This window comes from Coloeus monedula, assembly GCF_965178545.1.
Source record: "Coloeus monedula genome assembly, contig: HAP1_SCAFFOLD_212, whole genome shotgun sequence".
Lineage (NCBI taxonomy): Eukaryota > Metazoa > Chordata > Aves > Passeriformes > Corvidae > Coloeus > Coloeus monedula.
The window spans coordinates 242,043-265,030 of NW_028120714.1; the positions used below are offsets into that span (position 1 = coordinate 242,043).

At 58.7% G+C, this 22,988-nt stretch overlaps 2 protein-coding genes across 2 annotated transcripts; one reads left to right on the forward strand and one right to left on the reverse strand.

Annotated features, from left to right (window-relative positions):
* Positions 1-8,629: 8,629 nt before the first annotated feature.
* LOC309585744 (serine/threonine-protein kinase pim-1-like) lies at positions 8,630-10,499 on the reverse strand (the record flags this gene model as incomplete). Its single annotated transcript, XM_082303624.1, has 5 exons — positions 10,437-10,499; positions 10,295-10,345; positions 9,613-9,979; positions 9,058-9,234; positions 8,630-8,733 (listed from the first exon to the last, which is right to left on the reverse strand). Exons 3-5 carry the CDS (start codon positions 9,956-9,958, stop codon positions 8,630-8,632), a joined length of 627 nt encoding a protein of 208 aa, XP_082159750.1. The 5' UTR covers positions 9,959-9,979; positions 10,295-10,345; positions 10,437-10,499.
* A 10,334-nt stretch (positions 10,500-20,833) lies between these two features.
* LOC309585746 (serine/threonine-protein kinase pim-1-like) lies at positions 20,834-22,703 on the forward strand (the record flags this gene model as incomplete). Its single annotated transcript, XM_082303625.1, has 5 exons — positions 20,834-20,896; positions 20,988-21,038; positions 21,354-21,720; positions 22,099-22,275; positions 22,600-22,703. The coding sequence occupies exons 3-5, from the start codon at positions 21,375-21,377 to the stop codon at positions 22,701-22,703; spliced, it is 627 nt and encodes a 208-aa protein (XP_082159751.1). The 5' UTR covers positions 20,834-20,896; positions 20,988-21,038; positions 21,354-21,374.
* Between the last annotated feature and the right edge of the window lie 285 nt (positions 22,704-22,988).

A 22,988-nucleotide genomic window follows, 5' to 3' on the forward strand; every position in this document is an offset into this window, starting at 1 on the left:
ACCGACCCAATTCGAGAGCAGCGACTCAATTCAGAGCACGCACTAGGCACGCTTAATGACATTAAAGCTCATTTCCATACGAAGCGGAGAATGGGAGGGGTCACTGTTATAAATATGTATTTGTATTTTGGATATTCATCACTTTTGTGGATGAATGAACTCGGTAACCGTTCATAGCTGGACACTGCGCATTAGGAAGCTGTTCCACGCCGCTGTCCGGCGCCAATAAAACATTCACTTTCTAACTCTAAACTGTCAGAGAGCTTTTGTCTGTCTCAGCTGGATATCGATATGAGATCGATATTCACATCTTGGTAAATCAAGCCCCGAGCACGGACACTGGGGCCGGTGTGCGAAGGCGTTTGGGACTGCACGGACGTTCTGTAGCAGCAATGTTTGTCTTTATTCTCTCTGTCTTTACTCTCTCTCTCTCTTTATTCTCTCTATCTTTACTCTCTCTCTCTTTAATCTCACTCTATTCTCTTTCTCCTTATCGTTTCTCTCTTTTCCCCTCTCTCTTTTTATTCCGTCTCTCTTTACTCTTTCTTTCTCTCTCTTTACTCTCTCTTCACTCTCTCTCTTTATTCTCTTTCTGAAGAAAATGAATACAAAAGCTGATTTTTTTAGCAATATAGTATTGAACATTTATTAGTCGAACAAAGGCAAATCACAGGGCTGGGGCGCTTAGCAATATTGCCTGAGGCGCCCTCCATTCATTTTACTGTGGACTTAAGGACTCTCTTAAACTGTTACATATTCATTAAGGCCAGAAAGTCATTTACACTTTACTCAGCTTTCCCCCCGTCCGGTCTCGGCCCCTTCCGCCAGCACGCCGCCGCCTCGGTGCTCGGATCTTGAAGAAGAGACACAAAGTCCCAACAGAACAAGCTCTGCTGTTGTTTTCTTTTTTTTCTTTTCTTTTTTTTCCCCCCCAGTTATTTTACTTTTAGTTTGTCTTTTTTTTTCTTTTTGCCTTTTTATTTCTTCTTCCATTTCATCGGGTTTTTCGCTATTTTCACCTAACTCAGCCTTTGTTCCCCTCCCGGAGGTTTGTGGTGAGATGCTGTTCCACCGTCTCTCCCCGGAAACCAACGAAATCAATTGAAATGATGATGAATTGTTGAACTCTTCCCGCTGCTGTTTCCAGAAGGCCCCGGGAGGAGCCGGGGGCGGGAGGGGGGTCCCGGTGCCGGGGGCAGTCACCGCTCGCCGGGCGGATCCCGGTGGCGCAGCTTGGGAGCCGCGGAAGTGCCCGAGGGAGCGCGGGGGCGGGGGAAGAGGGGGTGCGAGGGGGTATCGGTGCGGGATAAGGGGGCTCGGGGGGGTCTCAGCGCCGGGGATGGAGGTGCCGGGCGGTGCCCGTGCACGGGAGTGGGGGCTCAAACCTGGATATGGGGGTGCAAGGAGGTCCCGGTGCCGGGAATGGGGGTCAGGTGGTCCCGGTGCCGGTAACGGGGGGGATGGGGGCGTCCCCGGCCCGGAGATAGAGTTTCAGGGGGGTCCCGAGGCCCAGAAACGGTGGCTCAGGGGGTTTTCCTGGGACGGAGAATGTGAGTTCAGGGAAGTCCCCTTCCCGGGAATGGGGCTTCAGGGACGTCCTCGTGCCAGCTAAGGGGAACAGGGGGTCCCGGTGCTGGGCAGGGGGATGCAGGGAGTCACAGTATCCGGAAATGGGGATTCAGGGGGATTCGGGGAGGCCCCGGGGCCAGACAAGGGGGAACAGGGGGGTCCCGGTGCTAGGGAAGGGGATGCAGGGGGCTCACAATATCCGGGAATGGCGGTGGAGGGTGTTCTAGTGCCCGGAAATGGGAGCTCAGGGGGTTCCCGTGCCCGGGAATTGCGGCTCGGGGGTTCCCGTGCCGGGGTCCCACTCGCCCCTCGCCCCCCCAGGAGCGCCCCCGGCCCCAGCGCTGGAGCCACCGCGCTGCTCCGCTGGCCCCGCCCCCAGCCCGGCCCCGCCCCCAGAGCCGCCTCCGGCCCCGCCATTGGCACCGCTCTTTCCTGCTCACCAATGGCAGCTCGGGGTGCTCGTGACGTCACCGGTGGCCGGGCAGATCCCGGCGGCGCAGGGCGGGAGACGGAGAAGCCAAAGGGACCGAGGGAGCGCGGGGGGAGGGACGGGGCAATTCCAGGGAATTCCCCTGGATCCCCTCCTGGCATCCCCCGGACCCTCCTCGGCCGCGCCCTGCGGGACCCCCGGACCGAGCCGGGCTGAGCTCCCGGGCCCCGCGGCCAAACTCTGCCTGGAACCCGCTGGGTTCGGCCCGGAGCGGGGCAAGCACCGGGACCCGCGGATCCATTTTGTCCTGCGGCTGCGGGGCCCCAGCCCCGGCGGAGCAGGACTGGGCGCTGTGACCCCGATCCCTGACTCCCAATCTCCTTCTCTCCCTCTATCCTCTCCTGTCCCTTTCCTTTGGGTGATCATAAATCCCAGAGCGGCTGCAGAGCCCCGTGCCCAGTTCGGGTTTCCCAGGAAAGGGAGGCCTGGGGCTGAGGTGCCCCGGGATGGCCGGGAATGGGGGTCCGGGGGTCCCTGGGGTCAGGGAAACAGGGGATGCAGGGGCTGGGAGAGGAGGATACCCGGGACAGGGGGTGCAGGGGGGTGTTGGTGCAGGATGAGAGGTGCAGGGAGGTCCCAGTGCCCAGGAATGGGGATTCAAGGGGGTCTCAAGGTAAAGGAAAAGGGGGGCTCCCTAAAGACCCCTCCCGGAGGGGCATGAACTGGGTCAGGAGCTCTAGGAGAGTGAAAAAGGGGCGACCACGGTATAGGAGCAATTCTGGGAGGGGCTCAAGCGCTCCGAGAGGGGACACGACCCCCGGGGACCCCTCCTCACCTCCTCCCGCAGGTGGAGGCCGAGCCCCAGCCCTGGAGGACGAAGCCCAACACGAAGCCCCCGGCCCCCGTCAGCATCTTGGGGGGCATCCGGCGGCAGCTCCGGGGGCGGGAGGGGCAGGATCCGGGAAACGGCGGCGGCTGCTGGGAAGAGACCGGGAGAGACTGGGACAGACTGGGATGGACTGGGACAGACTGGGACACCGGGATACACCAGGACCAGGACCGGAACCCACTGGGACCAGAACTGGGTAACAGAGGTCCCACTGCGAGCAACAGGGACCACTGTGAGGGCGACTGGGAGAAACTGGGAGCGTGCTGAGTGCAGCTGGCAGCAGCTGGGAGCGGCTGGGAGCGTGCGGGAACAAACTGGGCGAACATGGAACACCCGGGGGACGCGGAACAGCCGAGGGACACGGGATGTCCACGGACCGTGGAAGGTCCAAGGAACGCTGAGCGTCGCTGCCACGGCTGCAAAAGCTTGAATGGAGTTTTTATCCCGTGACGTTGCCGGGGAGCAGCGGCAGCTCCGCGCCCCCAGCCCGGGGGTGGGAGCAGGGGAGCCGCGGGCAGCACCTTCGGGGCACAGCCGGGGGCTGGGGGGCTCCTCCCCGCAGTTCATTTTCTCTCCCCTCCGTTCACATTTTCTCCCCAGAATTGAAGTGTATCTCGCCCCAATTAAACTGTTCTCCCCAGTTAAGCCCTGAGGCCCCTCCCCGCACCCGGCTCTTCCTGGCAGGACCCGGCCGGGACCTTCTGGGAAAACCGGCGGGAAGACTTCAAAAATCATTGCTTCGATTGATTTCGTTGGTTTCCGGGGGAGAACCGATAGGACAGCATCTCACCACAAACCTCCGGGAGGGGAACAAAGGCTGTGTGGGTGAAGTAGAGAAAAAACCCGAAGTTGTGGTAGAAAAAAAAATTAAAAAAAAAAAAAAAGAAAGAAACTAAGAATAAAAGCAAAAAAAAAAAGAGAGTTGTTGCAGTGGGGATACTGCAACATGCATATATCAAACCAGGAGTCCCGTGGAAAAAGAAATATATAATGGACGGATTCTTGGTAGATGTTTCAGAGAGATGTTTATTTCTCCAGCCGCATGGCCGGGGCTCTGCCCAGGAACTGTTCCAGTCACCGGACCAAGGGTCCTTCTGCCTGCGCAGGGAACACAAACCAAGCAATGGGAACGAGGCTGAGCAGGGGCAGGGAACCCCCGTGTCTGTGCCCTCAGGGCCCCTCTCCCAGGGCTACACGGCGGGGAGGAGACCCCAACACCTCACCCGTTTTATTTTAATAAAAGGAGAATGAAAACAACTGGATAAACATAACAAGAACAGTTTCAAGACAAAACAAGCCACCCTCCTGAGTCTTTAAATGTCCAAACAGATTCTGTGGAACATCTTAGGGCTGACAGAAGGGAGACAGAACTCTCTGAGCATGCTTTGTGGGGAAACTGAGGCAGGAGAGGGTTTAATTTCTTCCCTCCCCCTTTTCATCCCCCACTCGGCATTGGAAAGGGATTTTTGGGGAAACAATTGGCAAAAGCATGGTTTTGTGAGGGAAACCATGGATGAAAAAACGGATTGGGAATACACTGGGGGTAATAGGACATAGGGTAAAAGGGAAAGGTGGGATTAGGAAAGGGAGACTGTAGGGGGGGCTTACAATGGAGATATTGTCTAACATGACTACGATTTTTAGCGTATATACTGCCTTTTACAGGAACACCATCAGGCCCAGTGACCTGCGATGCTTGTAACCCTTTTCTACCTAGTACAATTTTGAATTCCACCACCTCTCCATCTCCCAAGCTTGGGATGCATTTTTCAGGGTTATTCTTTCTAATAGCAGTTCTATGCACGAATATGTCTTGCTGGTTGTCACACCTTGTTATAAAACCAAAATTTTGCTTAACATTATACCATTTTACTATCCCTAAGATCTTAGCTACTACGATCTTTTCCTTTTTCCGAGTGGCTGCTGTTTTCTGTCTCGCTGCATCTTTGCTCTCTCTTTTGGTCGCTCTCACGTTGGAATTGTCAGGGCTGCTGGTGCCTGCGCGCTCTTCCCGGGGTCGCGTTCGGGGCTGCGCGAGCCGGGCCGGGCCGCGCCGCTCAGTTCTCCGTGTGTTGCCTCCTCTGGTCGCAGCTTCGCTGCCGCTGCCAGGCACTGCACCCACGTCTCGGCCGGGCCCCCGAGCGGCAGCCCCCCCGTGCCCTGCTCCAGTGCGCGTTTCGGCCGGGCGCGGCTCCGCTCCACCACCACTGCCGCTGCCTGCGTGCCGCCCCTCTCGGCCGGGCGTTCCCGGGGCTCGCTCCACCACGCGCTGCGCGGGGCCGGGCGGGCACCGCCGGGTCCCACCGCGCCTCGCTCTGCTGCCGACACTGCGGCTCCCGCGGCTCCGCCCGCACACGGGAACTGCCTCGCTGCTGCTCGCAGAGCGCTCGGTGCACGTGGCCTGGGCCGCACGGTCCCTGAGCCAGGCTTCCCTTCGCCAGGACACAGCTGACATTGCTCAACAGTCTCGGAAATTAAATAATATTCACGAAAATATTCTTCCATCTGCATATATTTTGACTCAAATATTAACTGTGTCCAAACGGTTTTCCAAAAGCCCTTGGTAAGAATTAAATCCCAAGAAACATAGAAAAAGTTCTTAAACAACCATGCCAGGAAGTGTTTCAGTTCTTTTTGAGCTTGAATCAAACTAAAATTTACAAATCATTGTTCAAGAATCTTTTTAAGTTTAAGATAAATGTCCATATGCGGCTCTGAGAGCCAAGAGACTTCCCACGGTTCCTCCATAGTTTAGACATGGAATAGCAAAGCAAAACCAAGAAGAGGAATCCAAAGTTTCCAGGGTTTACTCACACAAATCAGTCGCTTAGGGATCGGGGATCATTCTGCTCGCATTATCCACCATGATGTTGCAGTGGGGATACTGCAACATGCATATATCAAACCAGGAGTCCCGTGGAAAGGAAATATATAATGGACGGATTCTTGCTAGATGTTTCAGAGATGTTTATTTCTCCAGCCGCATGGCCGGGGCTCTGCCCAGGAACTGTTCCAGTCACCAGACCAAGGGTCCTTCTGCCCGCGCAGGGAACACAAACCAAGCAATGGGAACGAGGCTGAGCAGGGGCAGGGAACCCCCGTGTCTGTGCCCTCAGGGCCCCTTTGCCAGGGCTACATGGCGGGGGAGGAGACCCCAACAGGTGTGTGCTTGTGTTAAAGCCCCTCTTTTTACCCTTCCTGAGGCACTTTGTAAAGTGAGTGAGGATGCTTTTAGAGATGAGACTGGTGTTTAACTTCCCCAAAGTAAAATTGCAGTAACAGCTGCACTGCCAAGGGGGATCGTGGCCACTTACAGAGAAATACCAGTTTCTCTGCTCACTATAAAGGGAGATTTTTGAGGATCCTCTATTACCACAGGCCTGGGCCCTAGGGTGTATCACCGTGTCCCGCAGCCATAGGGAGGAAGAGGAGGAGAAGATCCAACAGGCAGGAATTGTGCAGCAAGATTGATTTCTTTAATTATTTTACTAACTCTTTTATAGACTTTTTTTTTCATGGTCTAATTGGACAAAGGACCAGCCACCCCTTGGGGGTGATTGGCTAAAATCCTAAAACATCCATTGTCAAAATATTTTTCTACTCTACCATAAACAAGACTTTTCAAGGTTGCAGGTGGCTTGGTTGTTTACATTCCCTGCTACCTCTTCTGTGAGAGAGAAAAATCTCTCACGGACTTAGAAAATAACAAGAAAATCCTCGCTAACAGCATTTTTGTACCTACAATCCTCCAAGGCAGGGTGATGTCTAAACACGGATACTGTAGGGAAGCTGGGGAAAATGGGGATTCCTGTGAATTTCTTCAGGCTTACAAGGAAAAACCCATCATCTCCTGTGTCTCTTTGCCTTCTCTGCTGTTGGCATGAATGCTTTATGGTATAGCTATATGGTATAGCTCTGTGCATTTCCCCAAGCCTCACCTGCCTCAAAGGACCCCCAGACATCCTGAAGCTGCAGTGACGATAACACTGGGGCAGAGCAGGTGCCCTTTAGTCTCTGGATCCCAACTCCTGCGTCATCTTTCCTTCTCCTGCAAGTTGTCTGAAAAAGAGATGTTTCATTATTTGGTTTCTGTAGTTTCAGGCCTCTCCTCTGGTTCCCAGGCTTCCACTGAATCACAGAATCCCTGGAACAGGCAGGTCAGATGTAATCAGAAGCTTTTCAGCTCTCCCTGATTCTGCCTGGCTTCTGCTCAATGCCACACACACTGATTTATCACATACTATAGCACAGCACCTGTTTGGTATCAGTACCTCCAGAACTAGTTTCCCAAACTCTCTGGTTTCTTTAAACCATGCAGGAAGCCCAGCACAATGCATAGAAAGGAAAGAAGAGCCTAGGCTGATTAGAGCTTTGAAGCCACAGACACCTTGTCCCTGTAGCAAGGGCAGCAGGACACAGGTTGCAGATGAACTCCTTTTATGAGGCTGCTAGAGCCAATAAGGTTGTAAGAAATGACTGTACGTGAGTGAAGATCATCTAGTGCTGTTCTGCTCAATAGAGAGACAAAACTAGAGACAAATGCTCTGGATTCACTTTCTGCTTTAGATCTTGTTCAAGCAGCTGCCTCCTCTCAGGGGCCTATTCCCTCATCTGTACGTGGGAATGTTTCCCTGTCCCCCAGAGGATGCTGTGGTTTCTAAACATGAAAAGCATCTGCTATAAAGAAAAATCTCCTGGAAGGGTAGAAGCAAATAGAAAGGGTAATAGAGATGGATGCCCTTCTGGGGCTGAAAAATGTGAAATGCAGCAGAAGCAGGAGGAGGTCTGTGGCCACTTGAGGTTGTTTTTCCTTGTCTCCCTCCCCTGCTGGACAGGAGGTGCTGCGAGCATTCAGTGATTCTTTGTTGGCATAGCAAAGTCTCCAGAAGGGAGCTGGGGAGAAATACCACTCCTTCCCCCCAGTGTTCTAAAGCTCTGGGCTACACGGTGCAACAAAGTTACCAAGAATCGCTCCCTTACATAACACAACTCCCGAATGTGAGACGGGGTTAGAGGCTGGTAACACCAGGGGGGTTCCCTTGGAGTCCCTAGGGATCACTTTCTCTGCCGCTCCTTCCTCTGCAGCGGGGGTCCCCTCACGCTCTTTCCCTGCCCCAGTGTGGGAGGCTGAGCCTGCTGGAGGTGCCCATCTGTCCCAGAGACATTTTCGGCATCTGCGCATCCCTGCACAGCTCCTGTAGACGCTGCTGTCCCCTGAATCCAGGCAGACTGGGCTGCATTTGCCTGCTGCCAGTGTGAGGGGAAGAAAGAGCAAGAGTTCATTAGGGCTTGACCTGAAATGACATTCTGGTGCTTCTGCTTTTTGTCACAGCTTTGGAACCTGAGCAGCATCTCCGTCCCTGACACCCACTGGCCCTTGGAATGCACACATGAGCCCACGTATCACTTCTGGTGAACCCAAGTGGCCGCGTCAGTTTGAAAGGGCAGCTGTTGTTTCACTGTTGCATTTCTTGGCTGGTTACAGTCCCTCCTACCTGTACTACAGCCTGTGCTTGAAGACACAAAACTGCCATGACGCCTTGAGGAAAGGCATCAAAAGCTTGACAAAGGCTGAAGGGAACACTCTGATTACCCCTTTTCCCAAGAGGGTTCTTTAGCTGAAGTTGCTAACCAGGACCAGACTTGACACCGCGGCGTGGGCTTGTGGTTGTTTTATTTCTCGAGCCCTCAGTCCTGCGTGGGACTCGGTAACCGGGTGCTGCAGAGGCTCCGGCAAGGCATCAAAGACGCCTGCCCCGCACCCAAGGGTGGCGCAAGATCTCCTCCAGCGCTGGCCTGTCCGCGGGGTGCTTGGACAAACACCAGCGGATCAGATGTTGGCACTCTGGGGAGAGAAGCCAGAAAGCGCCGGTCACTTGCAGAAGGCTCCTGCCCAGCTGCTCCCGGTGCCCACAAGGCCCGGGCCGTGCTGCGTGTGCTCAGAGCTGTGCCGGCCTCCCGGCTGACTCTGCCCTTTGCGGGACAGTGGCACGGCAGGACACGCGCCACCTCCTTCAGCCAAGCGGGCCACACCGACCCCGTCGTCACGGGCCGCCTCCTGCGGCCAGCCCTTGAGGGCAGATGGGCCTCCCGCGGAGCTGCGTGAGGGCCACGCTGGGCTGCGCGGTGCCATCTGCCAAAGCCTGCCTTCTTGAGGCCGGACACCAACCTGGAGAGACCTGCTGCCAGAAGAAGAGCTGCCCCGACACGATGTCACGGTCCTCCTGGAAGGGCATGTTCCCGCAGACCATGACATACAGCAGCACGCCCAGGGACCAGATGGTTGCCGAATGGCCGTGGTAGCAGCCAAGGCAGATCCACTCGGGTGGGCTGTACACGTGTGTTCCTAGGGGACACAGGCAGCGCTGTCCAGGCGCAGGCTGCTGGCTTCCAGAAGCAGGGGCTGCACCGGTGGCCACAACTTCCCCCCGAGGCCACCGGGCGTCCCCCAGCCAATTGGCCAAAGCCAGGAAACCATTCTGCAAGGCAAACAAGGCCAGCGGAGCAGCCCAAGTCCTTGCAGGCCTGCCAAGCCGAGCGGCCGGGGCCTGGCTTTGGCAGCCCCCCTCTGTGGGCAGGGCTGGCAGCCGGCTCCTGGGGCACAGCATCTGGCCCGTGCCAAAGGGCAGCCGGCAGCCGGCTGAATGCCGCACCCCGCAGCCCAGGAGGGAACGGGGCTGTGCAGTGCCGGGCACTGGGAGCGGGGCCCGGCCTGTGGGCTCACCGGCAAATCGCGTGAAGGCCTGCTCCTGGAGGAAGGTGCCGCAACCGAAGTCGATGAGCTTCAGGTCGCCGCTCTCCGGGTCCACGAGGAGATTCTCCGGCTTGATGTCCCGGTGCAGGACGCCGCAGGCGGTGCAGTGCCGCACGGCCTCCAGCACCTGGCAGAAAAGCCAGCGCGCCATCTCCTCGCACAGGAACCCCTGCTCCAGCAGGAAGGCCAGGAGATCCTGCGATGGCTCCGGACGCTCCATCACCAGCAGGAAGCTGTCAGGCAGCTCAAACCAGTCGAGGAGCTGGATGATGTTGTGGCAGCCAGAGCCCACCTTCTCCATGAGCACGATCTCCATGGGAACACGGGTGCCGTCGGGCTGTGAGGAGGAGACAGTGCCTCCAGCAGGCCTGATGCTGCCCTGTGCCTCCGCTGCCCCGCGCCTGGGATGCCCCAGTGCCCCCTTGGGCAGCCTCCCTGGTGCTTGGGCTTCCTCCCGCCCAGGGGATGCTTGGGGGGTGCCCCCCTGCCCGGCCCCACCACCGGTGTTCGGCATCCCCGGGCCCGCCGTGCTCCGGCTCGCACGCTGAGCCCACGCCCGCTCCCCCCGCCCTGCGCCGCCTCCCGCCCTCGGGGCCCGGCCTTATCCCTGCCCGCCGCGCCCCGCTCTGTCGCGGGGGCCCCGCTCACTCACCAGCTCGTACCACTGCAGGACGCTCTCCCGGGCCACGCGTTTGATGGCCACCTGCAAGCCCACGAGAGACGGGGCTGAGCTCAAGCCCTGCCCCGCCCCGCCCCTGGCCCTCCCCCCGCGCCCCGCCGTCCGGGCCACTTACCGGGCTCCCGTCTGAGAGGCGGATGCCCGAGAAAACGGTGCCGAAGCCACCGCTGCCCAGCTGCGGGCCCAGCTGGTACAGCTCCTGCAGCTTCTTCTTTTGCCCTGCGACCGAGACCGAGCCATCAGCCTTGCGCCCAGGGCCCCCCCGGCCAAGTGCCCGCGAGTGAAGCGGGCCGAGCCACCGCGGGCCACGTTGCTCTGACCTGCTTCCTGCTGCGCGCCGGGCAGCGGCCACCGCCTTGCAGCCGTCGGGCTGGCGAGCGGCAGAGCTGGGGCAGGGGAGCGCGCAGAGGCGGCTGCAGGAGCCGGAGGGCAGCGGGGCAGGGCGGCACCGTCGCTGTCCCCGGCATCGTGGGCTGGACTCTGCTGTTGAGGACTGCCGGGGCTACAGCCCGAGGACTCGCACAGGGGGGTGTCAGGAGCAGCTGCAAACCAGGGAGGGGTTTTTTGAAGCCGTGGCCTCAGAAGCACTGGAAACAGCCAGAGACTCTGCTGCTCTCAAGGGCCCTGGCCTGGCCTGGGGATGCCCCTCAAGAGCCCCGAGGGAGCCTCAGACAGCTCCTCAGAAGATCTCACCTGCTACCAGAAAGGCCTTCCTGGTAGTCGGTGGCCGTCTCGGAGCAGCTTCCTGGAGATGGAGGAACCTCCTGGGTCTCTTGAGGGACGTCTCCGCCACCAGGCACGGGCTGTTGCCAGCTGGCACAGCCGGCACAGCGTCCTGGGAGCTGTGGGCTGGCAACTGCTGGCTCCAGCTCACTTGCTGCTCCGCCACCTGCTCCTGAGAAGGCTCCCCTGGATCGGGCTGGGCTCCCACTTGGACTTCTGGGCTTTCCCTGGCCACGTCAGTTGTCAGGGTTGCGCCCGTATTGTTGAAGTCCGTGAGTCCAAGGGAGCTGGGAGACCTGTCCACAGGCTCTGCACCTTCTGCAGGCTGACAGGTCTCACTGAGTGTCTGCAGGGGATAGAGGCTGTCAGAGATAGCCGAGGCTCGTGGCAGGATGGAGGATCTCTGACAGCCTGAGCTTCTTGCCTGGATGGCGGGTCCCTCGTGGTGTGCCATCCTTGCAAGGCTTGAGGCTCTCCCAGGGATGGAGAATCTTGCTGGGAGCAGCCTCTTGAAGGGATGGAGGCTCCTGGAGGAGCTGGACGAGCCACAGCAGGGCAGGTGGCCTCGCTTCAGCAGCTCCTCCAGTTCTTTCCACAACGCCTGCCACATCCCAGAGTAGAGCGGCACCCATGTCCCATTGTGAGCCCAGAGCAGCAGCATCAGTTCCTGCAGCTCCTGGGCCACTGCCACGCAGGGGCCGCAGCTGCAGGGGCTGTCCAGGGGGCTCGCGGGAGCACGTGGCCGCTTGCGAGGGGTCGCCCGAGGCCTGGAGGACCTGGGAGCCGCAGGGGCTCCTCGCTTCCTCCGTGAGCCTCTGGGCTGCACCCCGGGGCGCTTGCGCCTCTTCAATGTCCGTGCCTGCCGCCTCCGTGGTTGCCAGTGGCCAACGGCCCACCAGACAGCCACAGTGGCCAGCAGCAGGACAAGCACAATCACCAGGACGCCACCGTCACACATGGCTCCGGCACGTCCCATCGCGACTGCACTGGCAGCTGCAGGTGCTGGCCTGTGTTACGTAGCGACTGCGTGGTGATGTCACAGTGCCGTGGGCCAGGACAGCCGTGTGACATCCCAGCCCTGCCTCTCGCCAGCGCTCAGCCCCTTTGTGCCATCACAGCCCTGTGCCCACCTCAGGGATCAGCAGAACCAGCTCATCTCTGGAGATGCACATGGCCAGAAAAAGCCTGGCAGTAAGAACAGGAGCTCAGCCTGCTGCAGGGAATCATTCCCTGCAGCAAGTGGCACATCAGGAAGAGTGCTGCTGCCACCAGTGTCAAGCCCATGGCTCCCAGGACACTGCAGCGGTACCAACTGGAAACACCCACTACTCTGTGCCTGAGAAGTTCTTCCAGAGATAAAGGGAGTTGAAGTTCCTGTGTCTCTGTGGAGCTCTCCTGAACTGGCTGTCGAAGGCAGGAAGAGTTTTCTGCAACAACTCACCAACTTCTGCGGTGCCTCTTTTCTAAATAAGTCAGGATTTCCCAAGGAGCGCTCATGGTCCTCCCAGTGCTCTGGTTTTGACAGGCATAGGGTTCCTTTTTTCCCAGTTGCTGGCACACGCTGGGTTCAGATTCACAATGGGAATGCTGTGGATCAAACAGGGGTGGTTTGATTTCTGCTGAGCAGGGCTTGCCCTCTTCAAGGACTTTGCAGTGTCCCTTGGTACAGTGCATGTTTTCCACTGGGAAGGGAGGGAGGAGTGTTGAAGACAGAGGCAAAGAACACATTAAACACCTGTGCTGTGTCCCTGTCCCTGTTTGTGAGGTGACCATCCATATCCTGGAAGGGGACAATGTTATTTCTACAATGTTTTTTTCCACTAATATGTTTAAAAACACTCTTTTTATTGTGCCCCACATTTCTTCCTCTCCAGCTGAGCTTTCACTGCACCAAAGTTCTCCCTACAGTGGCAAGAGACATCTCTGTGGAAGGAATGAGAAGGAGGTGTCTTTACAAACTATCTGTGGGCCTGATGGTAGATAAAGCCAGATACTGATAGGTGAAAGAAGCAAAGCGAGGAACCACAAATTCCATAGGAATTCCACTAATTGACACAGACTGTTACTCACTCAAGACTCTGCTAATCCCTGGATTTAGAGAAAAAGAACAGAGACACGAGGAAAAGAATGAGGGTGGGGGGTACACATTAGAAAGGGGGTTTTTATTAAGCCATTTGGGAAGTCTGTACCTCTCAAGTACCTCAGCCAGTGGGGAAGGAGAGAGGGAAATGCAGCTGGGAAATTAGGAGAAAAAGGAAGCTGCATCCTCTAACAATTTGAGAGATCCCATGGGAAATGCCCATGACTTCTCCCTTTATTCGAATAAAACAGGACTGCTCTGTCTCTTGTTTGGACATAAACCTGTGGTGTTTGTGGATTAATTTTCCTGACATCTGTATTCTTCTGCTGACCTTGCTTCCACTGGGCACACGGCTTTCTTTTCCATCCTCTTTCCCAGAGATGCCTTCTGCCTCGTCTGCTTGGCTTCCGACATTTGGGAATCGCCTGCTCCTGCGCCCTTAGGAGGTGATGTTTCAAAATTGACCAGCACTGATGGACCCCAGCACCTGCAAAAACATTGTCCCTGGAGACCCTGCTTACCAGTTCCCTGAGCAGTCTGAAGTCTGCTCTCCTCATGCCCCGAGCTGAGGTTTTGCTGGCCCTTTTCCTCTTGTCAGAGGTTGGAAACTCGATTTATCTGTGGTCACTGTGGCCAAGACGGCCGCCAGTCCCCACTTGGCTCAGGGCACGTGGGACTCAGACGGCGGCCTGGCTCCAGGGGGGCTGAGCTGGAGAGTTCTGGGCTGTGGGGGGCTCCCCCCTTACCTGGGAGGAGGCTCCCTGGGGAGGAAGAAGGGTCTGGCATGAGCCACAAGGCCCCTGGCCAAGGGACGGTAGCGGGGGACATGTCCGTAGCAGATGCTGTCTGGCAGGAGCTGTGGCAAGGAGTGGGTGTGGGGCTGGGGGTGTCACAGAGCTCAGGGAGGGTGTTCCCGCAGCCCAGCAGGCAGAAAGCCCCTGGCTCACAGCAGGAGCCAAGTTCCAGGTCACCAGGAACAGCCTCCTCCCTCACCAGTGCTTCCAGCCTCCCACAAACGTTGGTTATGCTCATGGGTGCTGCCAAGGTTCCCTATGGGAACAGGGCTGGACACCCTAAAAAGGGGGGTCAACACCCCAGAGGCAAAGCCAGCGCAGGGGGGAATGAGTGGGATGAGTGTGAGAGGACCACCTCTACCCCTCCCATCCCGCACCAGGGAGCAGGGACCTTCCTGGGACAGCTCCAGGAGGATATTCAGGACCATCCTTTCCTGGGACAGGGGTGCCAAGGAGATCCAGGAGGGATCAGTGTCCAGCTCTGTGTCCTGGGACACCCTGCACCCTGTTCCCCACAGCCCTGATTTTCAGGAAGGAGCCACAGGAGCCTCCTGGCCATTGATGGATTTTTCTTTCAGGAATTCACTGTGGAGCTCGTTTCTCTTTTTTTTCCTCTTTCTGAGCTCCTGTAAACACGGCATAGAGCTGGAAGGGGCGGGGCGAAGAAGACCCAGCTGGGGAAGTCTTGAGGGGTTCTGTGTCTCTGGCACCCTGCTTTCCTCCTCTCCCTTTCGTAGAGGTGCGGGCTGGGAACGGAGCATCTTCCCCGGGTGGCCGCGGTGCCCCGGATCCCTGCCCTGAGTGGAGGGACAACACCGGGCGTCTCTGGCCTGCCCCACGCAGCCAGGGTGTCCCACAGAGCTCCTCCACACCCCTGCTCTTGGCCGCCAGGGGCCTAATTAGTGACGTATTAACGAGGGACGAACTAAGGGCGCTAATTAGGGAGGGGAGGGCGGGGAGGGGGCGTGGCCAGGGCCTCAGCGGCGCCGAGGGGGCGTGGTCTGAGCGGGGGCGGGGCCAGCGCTGAGGGGAAAAGGGCGGGAAAAGGCTCGGTGCTGCTGAGGGGAAGCGTCGGGAAGGAGGGGACAGAGGCATGTTGTTGGGAAAAAGGGAGACACAAGAGCTCTTGGGGGCCTGAAACCACTAACAGTGGTGGAGGGGAGCCCAACACACTCCTCCTATGTATCCCTATCCTTTACACAGGGAAAGCCGTGGCTAAAATCCAGGAAAAACAGTGCTGTGGATCCAAGGAATCAGAAGCAGGATCTGTGTGGAGGGTGCCCCTCACGGGAGGCACATGAATCGAACTGAGCGAGGCTGGGGCAGGAGGGTCACGCCCAGCAGAGAAGGGGGACCCTCTGTCCATGCCAAGGCCCAGGGCAGCCCTGTCCCGGGAAGCGCGCAGGGAGCGGATCCTTGAGCTGCTGCACGTTCGCGCTGCCCTCGCTCAGCCGGGAGCCCCCTCATTGCCCAGGGGGAGCTGGTGGCAGTGGGGAGTGGGAGAGGGAAAGATCTGTCCTACGCCTCCATGGACTCCGATGCCGTGTTCATGGGCTGCGCCAAATGGCTGCCCTGTTGGGAACAGAACCAGAGACCTCCATCAACATCCTGATTTACTGCTCCAGAAAAAGAAAAATCCCAAACATTAATTCCAAGGGGGATAATTGAATATCTCCTCGGCATCTGGAGATCTATTACCTGAATCCAGTCATGAGTTTCCTTCAGGTCTCCTCCCTCGGGACCAGTTAAACAGGAGGTGGGGTTAAACCCTTCCCCCCTACTTAATTCTAAATCCTCCTGTTCCATGAGAGGCTCTTTTGGTCAACAAAGCCTCAACTTGATGTGAAGCTTAAGGGTTAGAGAGCCTCCTGCCGTCCTCAGTTACCATGAAAGCCGTGGCTGCACAATTTTGCAAACAATGGGACCACCCCTCGCCGAGGGGTCTAACATTTCAGAAGAATGGGCCATCGGTTTTCAAGTACCGCCCCGTGGTGTTCTTGCACGAGAACTCCTCTGGCGTGGTCCTGTTCAACATCTACATAAAATGCAAATACTTCTTCCCTGTCTGGAAGGGCTAGGGCAGGAGCCTCAGTTCATCTGCTTTTTAACACTTTAAAATTCTGCCAGGTTCTCACCTGGCAGGATAGCAGTGTTATAGGGAGACATCCGCGGCTCCAAAAGACCTGCCTTTAACAGGGACTCAGTAACAGGCTGTAACCCCTTCCTTCCCTCCTGAAAGAGGGTATTGCTTTTTAAACACCACTTGTCCTGGTGGCTTCAAAGTGATTTGGAGAGGTTCTAGATCGAATTTTCCACATTTCCCTGGAACTACCCACACTTCTGGGTTTACTTCAGCATAGGCCTTCTCCAGCATTTGACAGACAGTTACAGCAGTGGTAGCTTCCTTATCACCTTTCACAATATTAATTTACATTCCCAGTTTAGCCATCAAATCCCTTCCCAGTAAATTACAATCACAATCAGGAACAAACAGAAATTCATGCCTTTCAAACCTATCCCCCACATTTACCAATAGTGGTTGAATAAAATGCACCTGCTCCTCTATCCCACTTGGTCCCTGAATAATCAAAGAACTTATTGACAGTTTCCCTCCTTAGGCCTAAAGTTGCGAGTGGATCGAGAGGTCCCGTGTGTCCCAGGGAGCTGACTTGCTCTCTGTCCACACCTGCCCTGCCTGTTAGCAAGGGCCCCAGTGTGGTGAGTCCCTGGTACAATGGCAGCCCCTGACACCCCTAACAATCCATTTCCATCAAACGGTGGCTCTGCGGTCACTCCCGCGTCCAGTGTCCTTCTGCCCTGCAGATGGCACTGATCCCTTCCCCATCGCGGTTTCGATCGGCTCTGCTCTGTGCTGCCCACCCCGTCCCCTGGATCCTGGGGGTCCCCTTGATCCCTGAGGTTTATAACCCAAATCCTCCACCCTGGCCCCACAAGCCAGTCTGGTGCAGGGTCATCTGCTGGATCCCTGCCACCTGTGTCCTAGGATCTCTTGGTGTCTTGTACTGGGTTCCCTCCACTTATGCCAGGGTGGGACTGTAGGAACAATATCTCCTTGTTTTTCCTGCCCTGGAAGCTGGGGATACAAGGGACCTCCTACTTTGTGGCACTGTCTGCCATTCCCAGGGCCACACAGAGATACCCAGGGACATGCTGGAATGATACTTCCTTGCTCCATGGCGGCTCCCAGTGTCTTTCAGTGGCATCAGTAGGAGCTAAAGATGGCCTGGATGCGCTCCCCAGCTGGGGGTTTGTAGGTGCTCCCTCACCCTGGGCCACCCATCTTCATTGAGGGTGTCCCCAGCACTGTGGCACTGCCAGTATGTCCTGTCATCCATGCTGGAAGCCAGCTCGTGGATGGAGACCACCATGGGGCCCCAGGATGTCCGGAAGTTGCCAGGAAGAGGGAGTGGGCTCCGGGCTGGGTGGTGGGATGCCCGACCCCACTGCCACAGCCCCTCTGGCTCTCACCTAAAGGTTTCAGGGTTCTCCTCTGCCACCACCTCCAGCACCCTGAGCAGCATGGAGCCACCTGGGACCCTTTCTGAGGTGGAGTGGTGGAAGTATTTTCCCTGAACTGTGTTGGCAGAAGAGGAGGGCAAGGATGTGCAGAGCCATCTGTCCCAAGGTCATGGCTGTGGGGACAAGAGGACAGCCGGGGCACATGGTGGGATGGCACCTGGCACCACCTTGCCCATCCAGGGCACCCTGAGAGCCAGCAGTGCCAAGCCTGCAGTGCCTGGTCCTCTGAGACCAAGTGCGTGGTCCTCCCTTTCCCTTCCCAGCCCCTCATCTCCTCCCCTCCCTGCCTTGCTGGGCTCTCCTCACTGCCTCCTCTTTGACCTCCTGGAGCAGCTGCTTATGGATGGACCCTCGGTGGCGACCCCCGGACAGGTCCATGGCAGGACGCTGGGGTTTGGCACCTTGTTGGGATTTGTCCCTCCAGGCACTGAAGCAACTGGAAGACCAGTTGTTGCAGGGGCCACTGGAAGGACAGGTGTGGCCACCATGTTTGCACTGGGGGCGGGAGGTCACTGGGATCCCATGTCCTGTCCTCAGTCTTTCTCCCAGCTTTCCGTGGGTGGCTGACATTCAGCTCAGCCCTCCGTGGCTGTGCAGCCCACCAGGGCCAGCAGGACCTCGATGCCCAAAGCCATGGCAAGCATCCTCTCAGGACAGGCTGACCCACTCAGGATGGCAGAATCCTGTGGGAGTTGGGCTCTCTGGGCATCCTCTCTGCTTTTAGCTGTTGCCAGTGTCCTTGTCCCACAGACCCTGGCTCTGCCAAGTACCACCGGCTTCTCTGGGTGCTGAAGGGTGTCCAACGGGGGAGGCAGAGTGGTGCAAGGGACAGTGATCTTCCATTTGGAATTGCTGGATATTGTTCTGGGCCCAGCCTGGACCAGAACAATATCCATGAGGCTGTGGCATTGGATGGGATTCATCCCAGTATGTCCCAGCAGGAACCCTCTAAATCCTCTACCCAAGCTCCTGAAAGCCCAAGGAGGTCCATGCTGGCTCAATGCTCTCCAGCTGTATGCGACTTGACAGCAAGGGCTTGGACTTTCCAGGAAACTCCAGCCCTCTTAATCTGATCTTGATTACAGGAAAAATGGTGGAGAAGGTCATACTTGGCACTACTGGGAAGTGATGGAAGGACAATGCCAGTGTCAGCCATGGGCAGCGTGAGATAACAGAGGGAAATTCTGGTCTACCTGACTGATTATCCTGCTGCCATAAGGTCACCTGTCTCATGGGTGATGGGAAGGCATTGTAGGTTGTATTTCAGGATTTTAAGAGGAGTTTTGATCCTATCCCTCACAGAATCCTTCTGGAGCAGGTGTCCAGATGTGAGATGAGCAGGGACAGGGTGTGCTGGGTGAAGAACTGGCTGATGTACTGGTTTTCAATGGGATAGGATCCATTTTCTTCCCAGAAAGTGGGACAGAGTTGGATTTGGATTCAGGATGGGAATGTGGTGGATAGCACGTGGGTGGTTTGGATGTTGCTGAGCAGGGCTTGCCCTCCCCAAGGACTTTACAGTGTCCCTTTGAACAATCCATGTCCCATGCTCTGCCAGCAAGGACGTGACACCATCATTGTTCCCCTCCTCATCCCTGTGTCCTACTTAGACAAGAATCTTCCACCCACTCGGCTCCAGAGGGCCCTCAAGTGCCCACAGGGAGCCCCTTTCTTCCTCCTGTGGCACTGGAGAGCACTGGGGTGAGGCAGGGCTGTGACGGCACAAAGGGGCTGAGCGCTGGCGAGAGGCAGGGCTGGGATGTCACACGGCTGTCCTGGCCCACGGCACTGTGACATCACCACGCAGTCGCTACGTAACACAGGCCAGCACCTGCAGCTGCCAGTGCAGTCGCGATGGGACGTGCCGGAGCCATGTGTGACGGTGGCGTCCTGGTGATTGTGCTTGTCCTGCTGCTGGCCACTGTGGCTGTCTGGTGGGCCGTTGGCCACTGGCAACCACGGAGGCGGCAGGCACGGACATTGAAGAGGCGCAAGCGCCCCGGGGTGCAGCCCAGAGGCTCACGGAGGAAGCGAGGAGCCCCTGCGGCTCCCAGGTCCTCCAGGCCTCGGGCGACCCCTCGCAAGCGGCCACGTGCTCCCGCGAGCCCCCTGGACAGCCCCTGCAGCTGCGGCCCCTGCGTGGCAGTGGCCCAGGAGCTGCAGGAACTGATGCTGCTGCTCTGGGCTCACAATGGGACATGGGTGCCGCTCTACTCTGGGATGTGGCAGGCGTTGTGGAAAGAACTGGAGGAGCTGCTGAAGCGAGGCCACCTGCCCTGCTGTGGCTCGTCCAGCTCCTCCAGGAGCCTCCATCCCTTCAAGAGGCTGCTCCCAGCAAGATTCTCCATCCCTGGGAGAGCCTCAAGCCTTGCAAGGATGGCACACCACGAGGGACCCGCCATCCAGGCAAGAAGCTCAGGCTGTCAGAGATCCTCCATCCTGCCACGAGCCTCGGCTATCTCTGACAGCCTCTATCCCCTGCAGACACTCAGTGAGACCTGTCAGCCTGCAGAAGGTGCAGAGCCTGTGGACAGGTCTCCCAGCTCCCTTGGACTCACGGACTTCAACAATACGGGCGCAACCCTGACAACTGACGTGGCCAGGGAAAGCCCAGAAGTCCAAGTGGGAGCCCAGCCCGATCCAGGGGAGCCTTCTCAGGAGCAGGTGGCGGAGCAGCAAGTGAGCTGGAGCCAGCAGTTGCCAGCCCACAGCTCCCAGGACGCTGTGCCGGCTGTGCCAGCTGGCAACAGCCCGTGCCTGGTGGCGGAGACGTCCCTCAAGAGACCCAGGAGGTTCCTCCATCTCCAGGAAGCTGCTCCGAGACGGCCACCGACTACCAGGAAGGCCTTTCTGGTAGCAGGTGAGATCTTCTGAGGAGCTGTCTGAGGCTCCCTCGGGGCTCTTGAGGGGCATCCCCAGGCCAGGCCAGGGCCCTTGAGAGCAGCAGAGTCTCTGGCTGTTTCCAGTGCTTCTGAGGCCACGGCTTCAAAAAACCCCTCCCTGGTTTGCAGCTGCTCCTGACACCCCCCTGTGCGAGTCCTCGGGCTGTAGCCCCGGCAGTCCTCAACAGCAGAGTCCAGCCCACGATGCCGGGGACAGCGACGGTGCCGCCCTGCCCCGCTGCCCTCCGGCTCCTGCAGCCGCCTCTGCGCGCTCCCCTGCCCCAGCTCTGCCGCTCGCCAGCCCGACGGCTGCAAGGCGGTGGCCGCTGCCCGGCGCGCAGCAGGAAGCAGGTCAGAGCAACGTGGCCCGCGGTGGCTCGGCCCGCTTCACTCGCGGGCACTTGGCCGGGGGGGCCCTGGGCGCAAGGCTGATGGCTCGGTCTCGGTCGCAGGGCAAAAGAAGAAGCTGCAGGAGCTGTACCAGCTGGGCCCGCAGCTGGGCAGCGGTGGCTTCGGCACCGTTTTCTCGGGCATCCGCCTCTCAGACGGGAGCCCGGTAAGTGGCCCGGACGGCGGGGCGCGGGGGGAGGGCCAGGGGCGGGGCGGGGCAGGGCTTGAGCTCAGCCCCGTCTCTCGTGGGCTTGCAGGTGGCCATCAAACGCGTGGCCCGGGAGAGCGTCCTGCAGTGGTACGAGCTGGTGAGTGAGCGGGGCCCCCGCGACAGAGCGGGGCGCGGCGGGCAGGGATAAGGCCGGGCCCCGAGGGCGGGAGGCGGCGCAGGGCGGGGGGAGCGGGCGTGGGCTCAGCGTGCGAGCCGGAGCACGGCGGGCCCGGGGATGCCGAACACCGGTGGTGGGGCCGGGCAGGGGGGCACCCCCCAAGCATCCCCTGGGCGGGAGGAAGCCCAAGCACCAGGGAGGCTGCCCAAGGGGGCACTGGGGCATCCCAGGCGCGGGGCAGCGGAGGCACAGGGCAGCATCAGGCCTGCTGGAGGCACTGTCTCCTCCTCACAGCCCGACGGCACCCGTGTTCCCATGGAGATCGTGCTCATGGAGAAGGTGGGCTCTGGCTGCCACAACATCATCCAGCTCCTCGACTGGTTTGAGCTGCCTGACAGCTTCCTGCTGGTGATGGAGCGTCCGGAGCCATCGCAGGATCTCCTGGCCTTCCTGCTGGAGCAGGGGTTCCTGTGCGAGGAGATGGCGCGCTGGCTTTTCTGCCAGGTGCTGGAGGCCGTGCGGCACTGCACCGCCTGCGGCGTCCTGCACCGGGACATCAAGCCGGAGAATCTCCTCGTGGACCCGGAGAGCGGCGACCTGAAGCTCATCGACTTCGGTTGCGGCACCTTCCTCCAGGAGCAGGCCTTCACGCGATTTGCCGGTGAGCCCACAGGCCGGGCCCCGCTCCCAGTGCCCGGCACTGCACAGCCCCGTTCCCTCCTGGGCTGCGGGGTGCGGCATTCAGCCGGCTGCCGGCTGCCCTTTGGCACGGGCCAGATGCTGTGCCCCAGGAGCCGGCTGCCAGCCCTGCCCACAGAGGGGGGCTGCCAAAGCCAGGCCCCGGCCGCTCGGCTTGGCAGGCCTGCAAGGACTTGGGCTGCTCCGCTGGCCTTGTTTGCCTTGCAGAATGGTTTCCTGGCTTTGGCCAATTGGCTGGGGGACGCCCGGTGGCCTCGGGGGGAAGTTGTGGCCACCGGTGCAGCCCCTGCTTCTGGAAGCCAGCAGCCTGCGCCTGGACAGCGCTGCCTGTGTCCCCTAGGAACACACGTGTACAGCCCACCCGAGTGGATCTGCCTTGGCTGCTACCACGGCCATTCGGCAACCATCTGGTCCCTGGGCGTGCTGCTGTATGTCATGGTCTGCGGGAACATGCCCTTCCAGGAGGACCGTGACATCGTGTCGGGGCAGCTCTTCTTCTGGCAGCAGGTCTCTCCAGGTTGGTGTCCGGCCTCAAGAAGGCAGGCTTTGGCAGATGGCACCGCGCAGCCCAGCGTGGCCCTCACGCAGCTCCGCGGGAGGCCCATCTGCCCTCAAGGGCTGGCCGCAGGAGGCGGCCCGTGACGACGGGGTCGGTGTGGCCCGCTTGGCTGAAGGAGGTGGCGCGTGTCCTGCCGTGCCACTGTCCCGCAAAGGGCAGAGTCAGCCGGGAGGCCGGCACAGCTCTGAGCACACGCAGCACGGCCCGGGCCTTGTGGGCACCGGGAGCAGCTGGGCAGGAGCCTTCTGCAAGTGACCGGCGCTTTCTGGCTTCTCTCCCCAGAGTGCCAACATCTGATCCGCTGGTGTTTGTCCAAGCACCCCGCGGACAGGCCAGCGCTGGAGGAGATCTTGCGCCACCCTTGGGTGCGGGGCAGGCGTCTTTGATGCCTTGCCGGAGCCTCTGCAGCACCCGGTTACCGAGTCCCACGCAGGACTGAGGGCTCGAGAAATAAAACAACCACAAGCCCACGCCGCGGTGTCAAGTCTGGTCCTGGTTAGCAACTTCAGCTAAAGAACCCTCTTGGGAAAAGGGGTAATCAGAGTGTTCCCTTCAGCCTTTGTCAAGCTTTTGATGCCTTTCCTCAAGGCGTCATGGCAGTTTTGTGTCTTCAAGCACAGGCTGTAGTACAGGTAGGAGGGACTGTAACCAGCCAAGAAATGCAACAGTGA